Genomic DNA, 19,568 nt, shown 5'->3' with positions numbered 1-19,568 from the left:
TAATTTCTGAGACGTTCCAACGAAGATTGTTATATTGCTCCGTGGAGGGCTCCAGCAAAAATAAAGGATTAATGGAAAAGCACAATTACTAACTTGTACACATGTTCCTAGAAGCTGAGGAAAACAAGTGAAAAAGGAATGTGAAGGTCTGTAGTAAAAGATGTGTCCCAAAAAAGAGAGTGATATCTTTCACTTGTCCATCTTTCGTGGCTTCAGACTGGATGTGTTCCACAAGCAGTAACGCAGCTGGAAAACTTTCAGAGCAAGTTCACGGGTTCAGCATGGATGGTCTATACTGATGTCAGTGAGCCAATGAGCTGTCCATCATGACATACTTTTGCTACTTCGTAATGCGAATCTGAATCCTTTAGATGGTCATAAAGGGTTCTTCTGACTGAAATAAACGTCCCTTTGCTCAACTTTCGAGCTACTTGTTTATCACAGTGAGCAAAAATAATTCAGTTCATATGGCTGTTGACTAAGTGAGTCTTGCAGGGCCCTTGACAAAAGTGTATGGTTTCCCTGAGAACAGATGTAGGCTCACACGTGCTTTGCATGGTATACTCCTGGCCTGTCACTGAAGCTCATGTGATCTTGACATGAATGTGCTTGTATTTTATTTTTTTCCCCACTTTAACAATTGAATTTTGTGTTCCCTAACTCTGTCATTGTGTTCTGAACACTTGTTTTCCTTGTGAACATGGGTGAAGCCTGCTCCAGGAAATAGGGTTACTAAATACTGGGACTTGCAGTGCTTCACAGAATTCAGCGTTGTCCCAGTGGCACCGTGTGCAAGTTCAGACACAGAAGGATAATGTCTACAGTTTACTTCCTGTATGGTTTTTAAATCTCAGAGTTGGAACACCTCTATGTAAGCTTATTAGATTTCTTTTCCTGGCATAATAATATCTGCCATGCTGCCACAGAAACAACAACAAAGATGATTGTGGCAAAATTAAGTAATCTCTTGTAGTTCTTAATTTACTCTGATGGGCATCTGTGCTTTAATAATGATAATTAAACAGCATCTTGAAATTGAGCATTGCTTTACAATTTTGAAATTGTATGTACTTCGATAGATTTCTTCTCTACAGATGTACGCTTTTAAATTAAGATATTACATAGTTTTGAATGGAAAAATACAGCTTTTCAATGGAAATCAGAATTCTGAAGGCTGATATTTAAATGAATGTATGGTAAAATACATACGTTGAAAATAGATCCTAAAATGGTGTTAAATCTTTCTTTCTGCTAATATTTTTCTTTTTTATCAGTAGCTTTAGTTTGCATGTACTCTCCAGCATGATTTTAGGTTTTTTAATCTTAACTTGATTTAAGACCAAGGCATATATTTCTTGTTATTTATGTATTTTTTTGTTTTTAACCTTTTAATTTGCAACTATCATGATAGCTGCAAAAATATTCCAGGATGTTTTGTGCTGTGATATCTCTTCTTCTTGGGTGGTTCCTTTAGTATATTTTGATTTGTGCTGGTCCACACAAATTATGGTGTTGTCTCAAAATAAACTGTGCCTTTTATTTCCTAGTGATACAACACTATACTTCAGCTGAGCTATAGCTGAAAGCTTTAGGTGAAGCAATAATTACCTTCTTGACCATTTATCTTTTAAAAGGCTCCGGTCAACATTGGTGGGCTGAAGACACCTACCTCTGCCTCAGTTTTGGGTTTTTTTTCTTATTTCTCTTGCAAAGACTGGTCATGTTTTGATTTAGCCAGCAATAAAATTACCCAGGACCTTCCTGCTTATCTGTCAGCTGCTGACACTTTCTGAGCAGACCGGTCTGCAGGAAGTTGTCTGGGTTTGAAAGAGCACAAGTGTGGGGCAGGACCTTTCTCTAGAGAGGAAGAGAACTCCAGACTTAAACCTTCCGTTTCCATTTGCTGGGATCCACCGTAACCAAATTTTTAGGTTTTAAAGACATGTGGTAAGGTTTCACTTGTAGATGATGGTGATTCCCTGTTATTCTTTGCCATTATTATTTGATATTGAACAGAGTACTGTAAACAAGATTTTTCTCTCTCTTGCTGCAGGTTGATCTTTGTGTCTTCTTTTTCCCCAGTGTGCTTTAAAAAAAGTACATTTTTGTCTTCCTTTCAGTTTTTCAGGGAAAATAATCCTTTTCTCTCTAAACCAGGAAGAAGATCTCCCTCCCTGAATCAGCCATCTTCAGCCTCTGGCTGCGTCACTTACCAAGCCTTGAAAAAGCTACATTATATCTTTTAGACCAGCTGGTTTCCATTCAGTTGAATTCATTGGAAGAAGTGGCTTGTGTCATAAAAGATTCGTTACTGGTATGTGGAACATGCAGTATGTTTGATACTGCTCTTTCACGCTTCAGAAGTGACAGAGAGTTTCATATACGTCAGCATCTTGGAGGGAAATGGCTGTCATGTGGCATATAACTTGCTAATGCAAAGGCAAATTGTGAGTCTTACAAATGTCACTAAATTTTTAGTTTTTACACTGAATTGGTAGAAGAGAATCATAGAATCATAGAATCGTTAAGGTTGGAAAAGACCTCTAAGATCATCGAGTCCAACCATCGACCCAAAACCACCATGCCCACTAAACCATGTCCCTAAGTGCCTCATCTACACGTCTTTTAAATACCTCCAGGGATGGGGACTCAACCACTTCCCTGGGAAGCCTGTTCCAATGTTTAACCACTCTTTCAGTAAAGACATTTTTCCTCATCTCCAATCTAAACCTCCCCTGGCGCAACTTGAGGCCATTTCCTCTCGTCCTATCGCTAGTTACTTGGGAGAAGAGACCGACACCCACCTCGCTACAACCTCCTTTCAGGTAGTTGTAGAGAGCGATGAGGTCTCCCCTCAGCCTCCTTTTGTCCAGGCTAAACAACCCCAGTTCCCTCAGCCACTCCTCATAAGACTTGTTCTCCAGACCCCTCACCAGCTTCGTTGCCCTTCTCTGGACACGCTCCAGCACCTCAACGTCCTTCTTGTAGTGAGGGGCCCAAAACTGAACACAGTATTCGAGGTGCGGCCTCACCAGTGCCGAGTACAGGGGCACGATCACTTCCCTACTCCAGCTGGCCGCACTATTTCTGATACAGAAAAAAGATTTCATCCAGTGATGAAGAATGGAGAGACGAGAATCTGACTGGTGGGGGTGCTGAGTACCTGCCTCTGTCTTAAAAAATTATAAACTTTGGCCAGGGAAGATTTGAATCTGTTTTTACTTCAATCTCTGTACCCTTGGGAGTTCAGCAGTTTAAACAATTGAAATTCCTTGTAGATTATTTTATTATGGACTGCTTAGTTACTTGGTTTTGTTTGCAAACCTGAACAAAATTCTTAACACAAAACATTTGCTAAACTGTAATTAAAGTTTGTTTTCAAATCCTGCGCTACGCAGTGCACCAAAAATCTTTCCTATGAGAAAACATGACACAATACCTTTTCCAAAATAATGAGCTAGTTTGCAACACTAAATGTAAATTTAATTGTTAATTATAGTGTGAAATAGCATGTGTGCTATGTACTTAAATTATGTATTTCATAAAATGGATAGAACTAAAAAATGGCACGTGGTATCTTATTTTCAGCCTATGAAACTGCTTACAGAGTATGTATTTTAGACAGGAAAAGAATGATACCTTTAATTATTCTTCCTTTTTAATTGAATCTGCTAGTTTCTATTTTAGGGATCCATTATAATACTTGCAAATCTTGTAAGTGCTTGGTGTCAACAGCACTTCATATGTCATCTGGGGAATCTAGGTATTCCAGAAGACAAGGCTATACACAAGGCCTGTGCCTAATTTTTGTGTGTCAGATACACTGTGGTTTGAATACAGTATATGATACCACATGTGGCTGAGGAAAAAATAAAAATATCTAGGTTATATATGTAAATAAGTAAAATCTTTGCTTTAATTATTGATTTATTGTTGTTTATTAACAATGTTCGTATTTACCTTGTCTTCATATCCTGATCCCTGAAAAGAATGGAACATTACTGTGCTAGCACACTTAGGTTGTCCTTACTTGCCTCTGCTCCAAAGACTTTGGTCTTTCCACTCTGTAAGTTTCTTGTTTTGAAAGCACAGTGCAAGAGCTTTGAATGCTGATTTAGAGAGGACATCCTGTGAACAAGGAGCGGAATGAATGGATGCATAAAGAAGAGAGCCGTTGGAAGATGGATATTGCTGATTGATAGGCATTGATAAGAGGGAGGGTGCAGAAATGGGACATGGAATACCAATTAAAACCAGCAGGATGAGAAGCTTCAGAGAGGCAGTATAGAAGGAAAAGATTTGATCCAGAATCTGTGTTCTAAAATACTTAATGGTATTTTGTACAACTTGTACATGGTACTATAAAGACACTTTGACATTAGATCAGTCAGCACTTTGAATCCAACAGTATGATTAATTTAGCCCGCCTGAAAGACATTTGAATATTTATTTAGGAATATGGGTATGCATTTTTTGGCAGTTGGATTATGGTATTTGTAGGATGTGACCTCTGTTTGCCTTATGGATATGGTAATAAAAAGTGGAATCATGAGACAAAACTTGATTTATACATTTTTTCTATTTGGAAGAAAACCTCTAGAGTACAAATAGGCAGAAATATGTTAGTGATTTGGTTATAGTATATGATAAGAAGGAAATTTCAATAAGCTCTTTCATAATTGCATTATCAGAGTCATTTATCTAAACAAAATATCTTGATACAGCAACCAAACTGTACATAACCCTCATAGGGATCTATGTTACCCAGATAGTTGTAAACCACCATGCTTCTATTATGAAAGAACCTTGATATGCAATACTCTTGTATTTTAATTCCAAGAGTAATTGTAGTGTGATGGTTCACTAACTTGGGCTTTATATGGTATGCTATTAGGTTTGTGGTTTTGGGGCTAAACTGGAATTAATATTGGAAATTCTATAGTTATTCAGAAGTAATAAAAACAAATTAAGTGACCATCACAAATGGTCTTTTAGCTTCTTCAGAATTTGGTGGTTGAGTCGATGTCTTCCTTTCTCAAGTAACTTTAAGGTTTGTATGTGTGCATTAACAACTTAAATTTAAATAAATATACATACTAGAATTTTATGCTTTACCAGAAATGGATAGATATATATATAAACAGATTTTTAAAGCATGTAAAAAAAAGATGTGAATGAATCAGTGTCAATTAGAGTTTGTGTTCAGTTCTTAGATAACTTTCCAAAGTGGTTTTATTTCTTTAAAAGTTATGTTGCAAGAAAAGTGCAATAGTTTGAGAGGGCTTAAAATTTGTTGGCTCCTCCTTTATAAACCATCTGTTATTGCTGCGTTTTGTTTTTCCACCTTGTAGCTTTCTCAAGGCCAGCCCAGAATCGAAATTATGTTGCGCTCCGCAGTTAAAGCTCTAGCTGTGGGGTCTCCCTTGCTGTTATTTTCACTTCAGCATTACAGAGGAAATACAGTTTTAGTGGGTGATATGGCAACTCTTGTATTGCCTGACAGGATACCAAGCTGGAGACTGCTCTGGTTCCCATGCCCTTGCATTGCCCTCTTGCTATGCCTTATCCCCAAGTTTTGGGTCCAGCTGGATCCACACTCACCTTTCATTGGGAGCTGTGCCAATGAAATAGGCATTAACGAGGGAGAAAGAAGGAAGGATAGAGAGAGAAAATGAGGAGCTTTTTTTCTTTTAATACATTCCAGCTAAGTTACAATTAGTTCCCTCTGTATTGCGTGTCTTCAAAACCTATGTTGTTATGGTAAAATTTTTGAAATAGTGCACACTAATTTATTCATAATGTTGATGAATTCAGGAGCTTTTTAAACCTCTGTAAAAAGATGCTTGTGCTTTCAAAATAAGTGTATGCTTCAAAATAAAAATACATTCGGCACTTGATATAAGAAAAAAATTAAGTGTCATTTCTCATTTTTAATTGGTAAATATAAAATTCAGAAATAAAGGTAAATACACAATTTGGAAATACAGACAACATTGGAAATACAGCAGTGTAGCAGTTTCTTAAAGCTAGATGTGTTTAACTGTAGAAGTGGTGCGTGCAGTTAATTGCCTGTGAGTATCGAAGTCAAGAGAACTGGTATTTGCGGTGTTACCACCTCAAATCTGTTGCTGTGTGATCCTGGGCACAATTTGTTTCCCTGTTTATTCTTTCTTGCAGTTGTTATAGAGCATTCTGTGATGTGAATAAATGCAGTATATGATTATTAGTTTGTTCCTCTTTGTACCATTTACTTGCATCCTGTAGATACAAATTTTTTTTCTTATTTCTTTACTCAGTTCTAGCTTTATATTATAAATTGGTTGTTTAGGATTCTTCTTTCTGATAATATAGATGCAAAAGTAGTGTGGTTCTGTAGAACTTGTGTATGTAATACTTTGTTACAGTATATTTTTCCCTATTTTATTTCTTTCAAAAATCCCAGTGGTTTTGTGTGGGGCATACATTCTTAACATATGTAATCATGATATCACACAATGCAGCTCCAGTTCCCTGTGTTTGGATCTTTTTAGTTTTGTGTGTGTTGTGCCATATGTATTGTGCATATTTTAAAGGTGATGGAACAAGCTTCTGGTTAAACAGCATGTTTGGATTTCTGAGCTTTCTGTGAAAAGTATTGCATAGTCACAGACAAGATTATTGAAATGTAAAATGCCTTTTTATTTTGAAAAAATAAGGAGATAATGTCAACAACATGAAAACCCTATGAGAATCCCTGCTGAAATTGACAATCCCTCCCAAACTCCAGAATTCCTGCTGGCTGTAGCAGAATTGTGCTGCCTGCTCTAGGCCTGCTACACAACAGGCCCATCTTCAAATTGCCTTGAAGACTTTCATGCTATGAGAGCATTCTTAGAGTGCATGCGAATTAATTCCATGCAGTCCATTGATCAGAATCTTGTGGCAGTAGGTAACAGTGGTGGGGTTTGGGGGGTTTTTTTGTTTTCCCTTTCGAATACCAGTGATGAAATTCATATTGATTTCAGTCATGTAGATTAAATACTAGGAGCTATTAACTGTGGTTTCTTGTAGTGAGTACTGAAGATTGCTGCTGTCTGGCAGGAAAGGGTGGAGAGTTTTTCATTGTTGCATACAGCACATTTATTTTGGTCTTGTTCAAAAGAGCTATGATTTGATCTTGGTATCTGTGCCAATGTGCTGATGCACCCTTTCTAGTTTATACTCAGCCTGTCTTAAGCAACAGTGGGTTGGTACGTCATCATAGAACTGTATGTGCAAAGGTATGTAGAGTATCTGAAAAGACAGTGGAGAAATGGCTGAATTCAACCATTTAGCCCAGAGGACTGAAAAACATACTTGTCACTTTCCGCTGTTTTCACAGAATTGCAGAATGGTTAGGGTTGGAAGGTGCCTCTGGAGATCGCCTAGTCCAAGTTTTCCTTTAAAAAAAGAAAGAGATGAACGTGTCTCTTTTTTGGTCTTGTCCAGCCAGTTTTTTTCTTCCTCTAGCAGTGGAAGTTTGGAGACCAGCCTTGCAACAAGCCGCATGCTGTTCTTCACACGTCCTAACAACCGGCTGTAAATATTCTCGAACACTAGATGGCACACGTTCAATAGGACAACTGAGCTACAGCCATGTGACAAAGAAAAAGTGTGGTAAAACATGAAAATGAGGTGCCACCTAATATTTTCAGTATGGTGAAGACAGCTGTGAGAAACAAAGAGCTTTTCTAGACAGTTTGTATTAAAGGTTGTCTCTTTATTTTCTGAGATTATCAGATAGGGATCATGTAGAGTAAAGTCCTCATTCTGCCTGTGTGCAATTAAAAAGAAAAAAATTCTGTTCTACTTGGTACTTTTTGGCTTGAAACAAATGCATAAAAGTTTTCTTTGGAATAGTGCATCAGGCACATAAAGCTGTTACAATAAATGCCATTTATAAAAGCTATTCTTTCCATGCATCCTGAGGTTTATGGAATACATTTTATTAAACATGCATTACTCTAGATTGTTCAAGCACTATATTCTCATCAAATCTTCAGGTGCTAACTTCAGAAACACAAAGCGTGAGTTTGTTTTTTAACTTAAGCAAATATACTTCGGGGAATGTGAAGTAGTTATTTATTCCTGGTGCTCTATAAAAGCCTAATAAATCTTAGAGTTTAAGAATGTGGGATTAGGAAGTAGTGTGTTTACTAGTGCATATTTAATATAACAGCTTTCTTAAAACAGTCTTTTGTGTGGTAGCATGATAAAAAGCCTCACTAGTTTTAAAAAAAAATACATTTTGGTGCACTGAGTTATTTAGCTTGTACTAGCAACTCTGAAATTCACAGAAGAAGGTAATACTGTGAAAAAATTGTCTTGGACCAAAATGTGTGTGGTAGTATTAAAGACAAAGGTGATAAAATAAATTTAATTTCTGGAATTTAATTCTGAAGGTGTAGCAAGAATCTCAGAGCACGTCCAAAAAGGATTGTCTGTGAAGAGGAGAAAAAAGCTTTTTGTAAATCTGCTCCCTGTCTCTTGCCTCCAGCAATTGCATGCAACAACCTGTTCTTTCTATCTGCCACCTTTAGTATTTTTAGTGATTGTTGTCATAAACAGTTTGGGATCCCAGGTGTTTGCATTTATCAGCTGATTAGCCTGCTTGGTATCGCTGTGGATCTCCTTCCATGACTTTGATGTAGTTATTTTGAAGAACCTAATCCTGAGAAAAATCTGAGGGTTTAGTAGGAGTTGATCTGAGATTTACAGTTTAATAATTACACTGTAATAGCATCCATGAGTTAGCTGTAAATTATACAGTGGCGGCTGTTTGAGTTGTTTCTTATTAATGACTAATTTTCTTTCATTTGTTTATCAACAGCCACAAGCAGCAAGCCATCCTGCCATTTTCAGAATTGTTAATGAAATTTTCAAGTAAGTTTCGAAATTATAGTGGGAGGTGTTTCAAATGATTGGTTTATATGTTGAGGTTTTCTTCATGAGAAGGAGGAGTATAATAATCCAGGATGTATTATAATTTCAGGATGTCTTTTTCTTTAGCTGTATGCCTTAGTATCCCCTTCTGCATAATATACTACAAATAATGAAAAATCTTAAAAATCTTGTGAACTTTACATGAAAGTTACATTATAATAATCATTGATACAGTTGACTACATTGTATTTTAGCCTTTAAAATTTATAATTTATTTAGTACTTCAGTAGAGATTTGTGACTGAAATATGATTTTGAAGGGAAAATTATAAATGGCTTGGCCCATGCCAGCATGAAGGTGGAATTTAGCTAAAACATTTTCAATTACCAGTGTAGCCTCTTTTACATTACGTTAATAGTCTTCAGGATTGATATCAGATATGCTCTTAATGGCATTAAACTATTGATCTGCCATAATGAGTTTGGCTTTGAATGCATTTAAGATTATTTTGAAGCAGTATGTATTGTTTACCACATGGGGGCTTCCAGTCCTTTGTACTCAGTTTTCAGTGGCTTTTCACTTCACTTCACTTGACTTATTATTTTATCATTCTTTTTAAGTAGACCTACTGCCAGGGTTATCAGTATTACAGTTTCGATACAGCAGTAATGTATTTAGTGACTGACATTCTTTGTTCATCAAGTGTTTTCCTTTTTAAGAAAGGCTCCCAGCTGCATGTGTTTGGGGGCATTTGTGTGTCTGTGTGCATGTTTAGGTTTGTGCAGGCACTAACAGAAGAGTCTTTGCTGTAGAAACTGTAGGCTGCTGTACTGTGAGAGTGGAACCACTCAACAGCTATTGCTATGGCAGTCCTTTCTGTTGCTGTGGTCCTGTGTCTGAGCACAGCTAGCGTTTTCTGAACAGATGAGACCAGTCACTTCTCCAAAGCAAAATGCACTCGAAAATTGATGTGACTTCAGCAGACCTGTACTAATGTCTTAGATTGGAGGCAGTATATTGTGATGGTTTAGGGACGCAAAATTTGTTCAAGCTTCTTCGCTTATTTAGGGTATATAAAATATTTTCTAAAAATAACATGAGACGACATAACTCTTTTGCACCCTTTCCATTTGGTAGACAGTAGAAATGGATGAGACGCTGTTTCTCAGATAGTACAGGACTTTGTTCAGGAGAGTACTTCCTAAGAAAACTTTGCACTTGTATTAATATTCCAAATCATCTTAGAAATTCATCATGTTTTCCTGTTGCTCAGCCTACATTGTCTGCTCCCCTCTGCTTTGCATTGTTTCTATTTAGTATGCTTCTTCCTCTACATTGTTGGTATTAAACCTTTAATATGTTTTAAAAATACTATGTTTCAGGTCCTCTTGGTATTAAGTGAAGCTATATATGTTAGCTGGCTTTTGCAGACTGATTGGTTTCTGCAGCTTTGTGTTCATTTTTGTTGTATTTCTCTGACATCCTTCCAAATATTATGAAGTGGTGTGCAGACATTAAGATACTATTCCAGATGTAGCCATGTGTGAAATTTTAGAGAGCTGCGATAAAGAACTTGTACTTCATTGCTTGGAAATTGTGTTATGTTTCTACACCTGGCAGAAAACTCCTTTTATTTTAGGGGTTAATACTCTGTTAGAAGCACAGATCTAAGCATTGTGTCTCTTTCAGGAATAACTGTTCCTGCTATTTGCATGCTTTTTATTGAGGTTGATTGTGCTAAATTGTTTTATCTCGGTGATATTAACTTGGGTTTTTATTTCCCAAGTAGAAGCGTATTTTGTTGCTATGTGCAGCTATACAGAAGTCCACACACCTAGACTCTCTTGAGTTTCTGTGTGCTATTTCTTGTGTTTATATTACTGATTATATGTCACTGTAGTTTTGTGAAATTTCTCTGTTACAGTAACGTGTTAGCTGTTCTTATCTTTTAGATCATTACAAAAGAACGAAACAATTCTTTAGTAAAAAACTTACATATCAGTGGCAGCTTATTTTGAACATTTTTTCTTCTTACTATTACATGTTTTTCAAATAAGAGAATGAAAATTACGCTTTGCTGCCCATATGTTTTTCTGCTCCATTTGCTTGATGTTACATTAAGCCCTATGGAAGGCCAGTTAAAGCGTTCACCTTCCTGAACATCCAGAGTGAATTTTATGATTTCACCACTGAAAACACATTGGAATGCATTGGTCCCTAATTAAATCTGCAGCAATTACTGATCTAAAGTATGCCTTTGGTATACACTCGTCACAGCGACAGAACAGCAGCTGTATTATTTAAGTTCAGTCTCTTTGTGTAGTTTTTTAAATACGTAACTTCTAAATTTGGTCAACAGCTTTCATTTGTTTGTTTCCCTGGGTCCAGTAGGAGTGTTATATTTAAAGGTTTAAGACAAGATCTTTTTTTTAATTTTTTTTTTCCCCTCCAGGTACCATATTGCAGGAGATTGTACTAGACTGTACTTTCTAATTTGAGATAGCCTAATTTGGATGCAGTCCCACAAAGCACTAAAGTGTGCTTAACTGTAGGCATGGGAATAGTTGCTCTGAACCCAGTAAGACTGTTCAGGTGCCAAATTTGCCTAATAAAGTTGTGGTAGTCTCTTTTAATTTTACACTTTTTTCCCCTATTGGTAGGGTAAATTATGTGTGTCTGCATGTATATTGTATATGCTTACTGAATGTAGTTTATTTGTAGGAGTTGCATACTTTTTTTTGAAGTAAAAATAAAATTAAAATTAAAAAAGCCTGCAAAGTTAGTATTTCTATCAGTTTCCACACTGACATGTAATGAGCTCAGAAACAGCTTGAATCTACAGCATACAAAGAATATACCTTTTCTTTCTTCATTTCAATTAACAGTGGTGTGATGGGCAGACTAATTATGTACTCTGTCATAATCTAACTTTCCAATGCTTAGGAACGCACTGCTGGAAACTGATGGAACTCCAGAAGTTATGACCACAATACAGGTGTTTACACAGCTCTTCCTTCAGGCTCATCAGAATGAAAACAAGCAGGTTAGTCAAGCTCTATTTCTTAATGTTTCTTTTCAATAAGAAGGTATGAAATTTCACAAGAAAAGAACAATTCTACTATTAAGAATGGTGATGGAATATATGTGTTGATTAATAGCATCTCTCTACAGCTGTATATACATGCCAAAGTTCAGTTCAAACATTTTCACCTGTGAATAAAATTATAGTGTGAAACCAATAGGTAAGAGCAATTTAGCTGACTTTACCCTGGAGTAATCCTGCAACCTAAACTGTGATTTTCACAGGGGCGGTTCCCCTGGTGCTGAAGTTTCTGCCTGTATAGTGAACATGATCGTGATCATCCATCTTTGATAGAAAGGATGAAAAACTTCAGATGCGTTTTTCTTTTGCAGTAGCAGGGTTTCTGATAATAAATGAAACAGAGATAATAACCCCATTCCCATTCCCCCAAATAATTGTAAGTAGGACACCAAATAGTCAGATTTGTCTCTTCAAAAGGTAGAAGACACAGAATACATACTGGTTTCAGTTTCTGGTCTTCAACAGTGGCCTCAGAAATTTTTCCTCAGTCCAAAGCTTCAAATTTCCCAGCTTAGTGTCTCTTCTTCTGCATAGATTTTTATACAGGTTTTACTGAACTGAATTAAGTAGAATGACTTTTGTATGTATTAATTTAAACAAGAGCAGGATCAGTTTCTTATTTTTAAATTTCAAAATGGAGATATGAAAAAGTCTTATCTTGTTTATAGGTTGCAAACTTCTTTTCGGATTCCCAAATCACACTGTCATTTCACATCCTGACCATTTTGTTTGGTTGTTTAACTCCAATTCATATGATGTAAGTTTGGAAAGTATCCTATCATTTAATAGCTTTCACTTTAGACTTTCCAGTTCTAGTTTCTTTGAGTTTTGCATCTTTTTGGGGAGATGGTAGTTAAGAAAATTTTGGGACTTCTTGGAACTTGTGATGTACTGGCAGTACGTCACTAGTACAATCACTAGCAGTGTGATTCAGTCTGTCTTCTAGCTTCAGGCAATATGAATCAAGGATGAAACTGCAGCTGTTTTGCTTAATATACAGGTGCTGTGCATGTTACTTTTATGCCACCCTGACTACATGGCAGCAGCACACTGTGTAGCCCCAGGTGGGGGTGACTGGGTGGAGAATGCAAATAAAGATTCCACACCCATGAGACACCCAAGAGCTAATCCTGTTGTGCAGGTGATGCATTTGCTCCAGGGTGAAAGTCCCTCACTTGCTGGCATTGCGACATGGACTATTGCCCACTTTTTTGAAGTGGTTTTAAATGTTAAGTTTCCTCTATTTAACTTGTATACAGTTTAATTCATGGGGTTCTAATTAAGGTATTATCTTAAATACTAGAATTCAAAACCCCTTGTTTCACAGTTTATGAATCAACCATAATGTTAACTAACAGTTGACATACAAAAATGCAGGCACAGACTGCTTCCTAAACTTTGTTTAAATCATTCAGATCATATTTTTTTGTCATACCAATATTACATATATTCATAAGGCACCCATCTTTGTGGTATCTGGATGCCCTTGACAGGACATAATGTGCTCCATTAACATTTCACAGAGGAATGGTAAAACCGTTAATGACAGAGGATGAAGAGGGTTCTGGCTGGGTCATCTGAGACCTTAGGAATTTATAGTACAGTTAATTAAAAAAGGCTAGACAAACAGATGTGTCCACAAAATTTTCAAAAGAACCAGGTCATGTCTGGCAGTTGCACAGGTTTGCAAGGTAGGAGGAGAACAATTCTCTATGTGCAGTGTGGCAGCTGTCAGAAATAGCTGTCTTTTCTAATAACTTTGCAGACCATTTAGAGAGAACAAGGTTTGGCAGAAAAAAGCTGAAAAGTGTGAAAAACCAGTGCTACAGGGTTTAGGAATAGTCTTGTTTCCTCTATGTTTTGGGAGACTGAAAAATGTATTAATAGAACATGGAGTTTAAACCTACTTAGGAAAAAAGACCATTCGTGTAGTCATTGAATAAGAAATTTAAGAATGGGTGTACTGAGATCACTGTTGGGATAATCTTTTCCATGTTTTGTACAAGCAGATTTTCTTGTAAGTTTGTGATGGTAGTGAAAGCTGACCTAAGGATATTTGGGTCACGTTACTTGTAAATTTATGAACTTAAAGTTCATGTTTTTATTTGATGGAAATTATAATTTCTTCTAGGATTATTTTCCCTTGATCATTTCAGAATTGTCCATGATTTTCACCAGGGAATTTTGTTTTAAATAGCTGGATAAATATTTTAAGCCAGTGTTCAACTTCTATTTCCTGTTATACATCATGGCAATTATTATAACCAGCCACATCCAAACTCGTTCTGTCTCTTTGTACCTTGTTTTGCACTTTGTGATGGCTTATGTAAGGAAAGAACTGCCTAAAATATTGTGTTTTTATGCTAGGAAGCAAACATTTTTTGCTTTGCTTAAACAATATGCTGAAAACTGGTTTTCACTTACTTTACAATACTGTTTTCATATGTAACTCATGCTGTGGGTTGTCTTGGCTACTACTAACTGTGTCAAGGGCTCCTTTTTCATGGGGATTTTTGGTGCAAGTTAATTGGCTACATGCATACTTTAGTATAGGGATTATTAATTTTTAATGAACCTAATTCCACTTGACAAGTAGACTTTTAGAGTCTTACCATACCAGTGATACCTAGACTGTCTGAGAATACTGTATATATTAGTGTGCTGTAATTTCAATTAACTTGTTTACAGAACAAAAAAATTAGTAGGGAGAGAATGTTTCATTCTATTTGTTTATAAGATACATGCATGTATATACCAAAAGAAATGAGTTACTAAATATGGTCTTCATTGGATTTAGAAATTTATCACATTTTATAAAGTCTGTATTCCCAGTTTGTGTTTCAAGAGATGATCTATTTGCTAAATAGTCTCTTATTCCTAAAGAAAGGAGACAGAAGAGTTCTAAGGTCATTGGTATGGAGATTTGAAGACTGAAATGACAGAATCATAGAGCGGTTGTGGTTGGAAGGGACCTCTGGAGGTGATCTTGTCCAACACCCCAGCTCAAGCAAGGCCACCTAGAACCAGTTGCCCACGACCATGTCCAGTTGGCTTTTGAATATCTCCAAGGACTGAAACTCTACAACCCCTCTGAGCAACCTGTGCCAGTGCTCCGTCACCCTTACAGTAAAAAAAAAAAAAAAAAAAAAAAAAAAAAAAAAAAAAAAAAAAAAAAGGTGTTTTCTGATATTCAGATGGAACCTCCTGTGTTTCAGTTTGTGCCCATTGCCTCTGAAGAGAGCCTAGCTCCATCTTCTTTGCACCCTCCCTTCAGGTATTTATATACATCAATAAGATCCCCCTTGAGCCTTCTCTTCTCCAGGCTCTCTCAGCCTTTCCTCATCGGAGAGATGTGCCAGTCCCTTAATCATCCTTGTGGCCCTTTGTTGAAGTCTCTCCAGTATGTCCATGTCTCTCTTGTACTAAGGAGCCTAGAACCAGACATAGTACTCCAGGTTTGGCTGCTGGAGTGGCTACTCAGCAGTGCTGAGGAGAGGGGAAGGATCACCTCCCTCAACCTGCTGGCAATCCTTTGCCTAATGCAGCTCAAGATACCATTCGCTGCCTTTGTGGCAAGGCAAAGCCATTGCTGGCTCAGGTTCAATTTGGTGTCCACCATGACCCCCAGGTTCTTTTCTGCAAAACTGCTTTCCAACTGGTTGGCTCCCACCATGTACTGGTGCCTGGGGTTGTTCCTTCCCAGGTGCAGCACTTCACACTTTCTCCTTGCTGAACTTCATGAGGTTCCTGTCAGTCCATTTCTCCAGCCTGTCAACGTTCCTCTGGATGGCGGCATTACTCTCTGACATATCAGCCACTTCTTCCAGTTTTGTGTCATCAGCAAACTTGCTGAGGGAAGTCTCTGCCTCATCGTCCAGATCATTAATGAAGATGTTCAACAGGACGGGACCCAGTATTGACCCTGGGGTACACCATTAGTTACTGGCCTCCCGCTAGACTTTGTGCCACTGATCACCACCCTCTGGGCCTGGCCATTCAGCCAGTTTTCAGTCCACCTCAAAGGGAGTTCAAATTGCACTTGCACATGCATGCTACACATTAGACGTGCCTGTAGTAGATGTTTGCAGAACAAAAAGATTAAAGATATGCTGCTGCTAGTCTCAATTACACAAGCAGCAATGTTCACAGTATACAAATTGCACGTACCCAAATAGAGGACAAGTCTGTTATCTATGACTACCCTACCATATGCTGAATCAGATTCTAAGAATTCTAGGTTTCCATTTTTTGAACATAAGGCAATAATCTACATCACACCCTCAGATTTTATAGATGTTATTAGTTCTTAGTTTAATATGACCTGTGAACCTGTTTACACTGGAAGATGAATTTAAACTAATTCGTGTCTCTTTTAACCTCTGCATATTAAGAGTGAAGACTTTTGTGATTACAGGGAAAAAGCCTAAGAATATTAAGATGTAATTTTCTTCATACTCTGAATCTTTTTTAATGCGTGTATTTTAAAAATCCATAGATAATTACTTTTTCTAAGCAAGCTTTTCCTAAATATCCCCCTTCTTTCTTTATGCAGAATCCTAAAATTAAGTGTAGAGTTTTTGTGTTCTCTTCTTCAGTCTGTATTGTTAATTACTACCTTAGATGAGATTGTTCACTGTGGGTTTGTTTTGAAAACTGACCAGAAAGCTCTTAAAATAATGATTTTGTATCTTAGCATAAATTTCCACTGAAGGCCTACTTCCCTCACCATCACCAGCCTCTTGTCACAGCTTTACTAAGATGTCCTTTTGGTAAGTTTCTTTGTGAAATATTTGCAGCATTAGCCAACCTGCATGATCTGTATATGTCTTAAAATAACTTTAAAAGTGATGAAGACAAAATTTTGCCATTTCCTAAAGAGGGTGTGTTGACTTAGCAATGTTAATAATACTCTTTTAATGTTTTGTTTTGCAGGAACATCTAATTCTTATATAACAATAATACAGATATAACTTTAAAGAAAACTAAACCAGAAGTGAATAACAAAGAAAGAGTGCATAATTTTGTAGGAACAAAAGTTACCGAGATTGTAAAAATACTAAATATTCTTATCTTATAATATTAGTAATTGTCATTATGAAATTTTTCATATGTATGTTACAAGAATAGCCTTGCTATTTGTCTCTGAAGCTTGAATTTTGCTGATCTTTTAGATTGCAAACCTAATATTTTTAGTCAGGTTTCCCATTTTTATAGATCAAGAAACCACTGCTCAATATGGTACAGTTTTTCATGTGCAATAATTTCAGCTCAGTACAAGAGCCTCTGGGAATGTTACTCCACTGGTTATATATTTCATATTGAGGTAGCATTTACACAAGGGTACATTGGCCTCATTTGAATATTCCTAGCTGTACTTCCTCACATGGATTTGTCAATGAATTGTTCTAAGAAACAGTAATTTTGGTATTGTTGAAAATTGGGAAATTTTAAAATGAAATTTTAAATGCTTTGTGATAACTGAATAAAGTTGCACAAATTTTAATGCTAACTTAATATGGTTAATTTCACTGTTCTGTTCTAGTTGGACAGACTATTAAGAGTTTTATTTTCATCCTCCCTCCTCAGAACTGCCAACTACACAGTGGTCTCAACACTTGAAACACATTTCGGATATGCTCAAAGCATTAGTAGAAGGTACAAACATTAGGTAAGCAGTATTATATTTTCTAACTTTTTGTCCTTTGCATATGTTACTTTGTAAAAAGTCATGTCATTTCAAGTCTTCAGTGGCTACATTTCATCATTTTCTTATTATTCTCTAAATAGAGCTTTGTTTTAAAGAATAGGACTTAGATTACTTACTGAACCTGAACTTTGTAGCACCTATAGACCTGACCAATAAGCCTCTGAGTAAACAAAGTCTTGTCATTCTTTTCATTTCAGCAAATAGCTAGTTGTATAACAGAAGTGCTTACTTGCCTATTCTCCCATTTCTCCCCCAAAACTTTTAAAACTGATTCTGAACTGAATGACAGGAGAACTCTTCCAACCAGAAAAGCAGCTAGTATTGGAAAGAGCCTGTTGTGAGCGGTACTGTTTTATGGAGGAGATTGTATTGGCTTTCTGCAGGCCTGTGCAAACATCCAAACTTCAGACTTCTTGATATTTTTTCATAAAGATATGACTGCTAGACTGCAGTATCATTGTTTGTTATATTACTCTTTGAGCTGACACCCCATGTTTCTGACCTGTTGCCCTTAGCTTTTTTGGTCCAAATAGTTACTATAATGAATGATAGTGTTTGTCTACATGAATTCTGCTTTGGTAGTAGATGCTATAGGACTATATGAAAAAAATGAAAAAAGATACATCTCTATCTGTTGCTGCCCTGTAATTCTTTCTTATCAAGTGTGTGATGAGACCTGACTCACCTAGAGCTTGGGTATGAATGAGTCTGCTTAGATCTGCTCCAAGAGTGAGCTTTCCAAAGAATATTGAACAGCTTTTAAATTCAAAGAAAGCAATTTCATTTTGATTTAAAACCTGAAATATTTCAATAGAAACATGGAATGCCTAGGCCAGATAGACTTGCAAAACAAGATACTCAACTGTCCCCCTGTCTCCTGGAAGGCAGATACTTTCATCCACGCTTGGTTTCAGTTAACCCATGGAGGCTTTTATTTTTGTTGTTGAGTGGCAGAAAAAAGCTTTTTGCTGTTCCCTCTGAGGCCGGGCTGTCTGCTGGCAGCTTCTCATTTTCTGTACGAGACAAAGTTTAGTGCTGTCTCGCCTGTTCATCCCTGAAGTCTGTCAAACCTTTCTGCCCTTGGAGTGTGACCAGTAGCTGGCCCTGGCTTCTTAAAGAAACACATAACTCAAACTTAGAACAAACAAATAAAACAAATATCATCCATCATAATGTGTTACAATAATAGAAGTACATCTGTTCTCCTTTTGTTGCCTAGTCCTTTCTTGGCTTATATTGTCTTTTTCCCTCTTTGCTTTGATAGTAAACTAATTTGAATAGTATTGTACTTGCCAGAATATCCTCTTACTTCCTTTAGAAATCGTGCAACAATTATGTTTTCTACCAAACCCCTCTCAGTTACAAAGAAAATGGATCCGGCTTAAGTTTTTAAATACTAATATCCATGAGGAAACTGTATTCGATTTTCTTTTATTCCTTTATTCCTGATTCTCCATCTTTTCTACTTAATAAGATTAACAGAGGAGCAAAAAATACTACTATATAGCATATCCTCTTGCTTCTTATAGTCAGTGCTCTCTGTTTATATAGCTTGTTTTTCCATGGTTTTATTTTACACCAAATGTAAGTCTTACAGCAGAGTGCTTTCTGTGTACTTCTAATACAGGTTGCTTCTGTGCCATTATTTATTATTACATGTATCATCTCAGTGAACAGTAAATATTATGTGACATTTTAAACCAGAAATCAAGCGATGTACATTTTGCGGGGGAAAGTCCCAGAAAAAGTAAAGGGCCACTTTTGGCAATGACAGTGGAGCAGTTGATGTAGGTGCCACAACAGAGCGGGTAGAAACAGCAGTGGGTACAGAAGTGACTCCATGACTCCAAACCAGGT

General features: G+C 36.8%; 1 protein-coding gene across 4 annotated transcripts in view; it reads left to right on the top strand.

Moving 5' to 3' along the window:
- Nucleotides 1-19,568, top strand: part of FANCC (FA complementation group C) — a 110,968-nt gene that overhangs the window by 82,282 nt on the left and 9,118 nt on the right. For all 4 annotated transcript variants that reach the window (XM_076362854.1, XM_076362852.1, XM_076362851.1 and 1 more), the window contains 5 exons: nt 2,158-2,314; nt 8,849-8,901; nt 11,845-11,944; nt 16,698-16,773; nt 17,591-17,672. In XM_076362854.1, the coding sequence (XP_076218969.1) occupies nt 2,158-2,314; nt 8,849-8,901; nt 11,845-11,944; nt 16,698-16,773; nt 17,591-17,672 (468 nt within the window). The remainder of the gene's footprint in view (nt 1-2,157; nt 2,315-8,848; nt 8,902-11,844; nt 11,945-16,697; nt 16,774-17,590; nt 17,673-19,568) is intronic.

The sequence above is a fragment of the Aptenodytes patagonicus genome, chromosome Z, assembly GCF_965638725.1.
Source record: "Aptenodytes patagonicus chromosome Z, bAptPat1.pri.cur, whole genome shotgun sequence".
NCBI classification, from domain to species: domain Eukaryota; kingdom Metazoa; phylum Chordata; class Aves; order Sphenisciformes; family Spheniscidae; genus Aptenodytes; species Aptenodytes patagonicus.
Note: the sequence above shows the minus strand (reverse complement) of the source record. Positions and strands in the feature narration are given on the sequence as shown.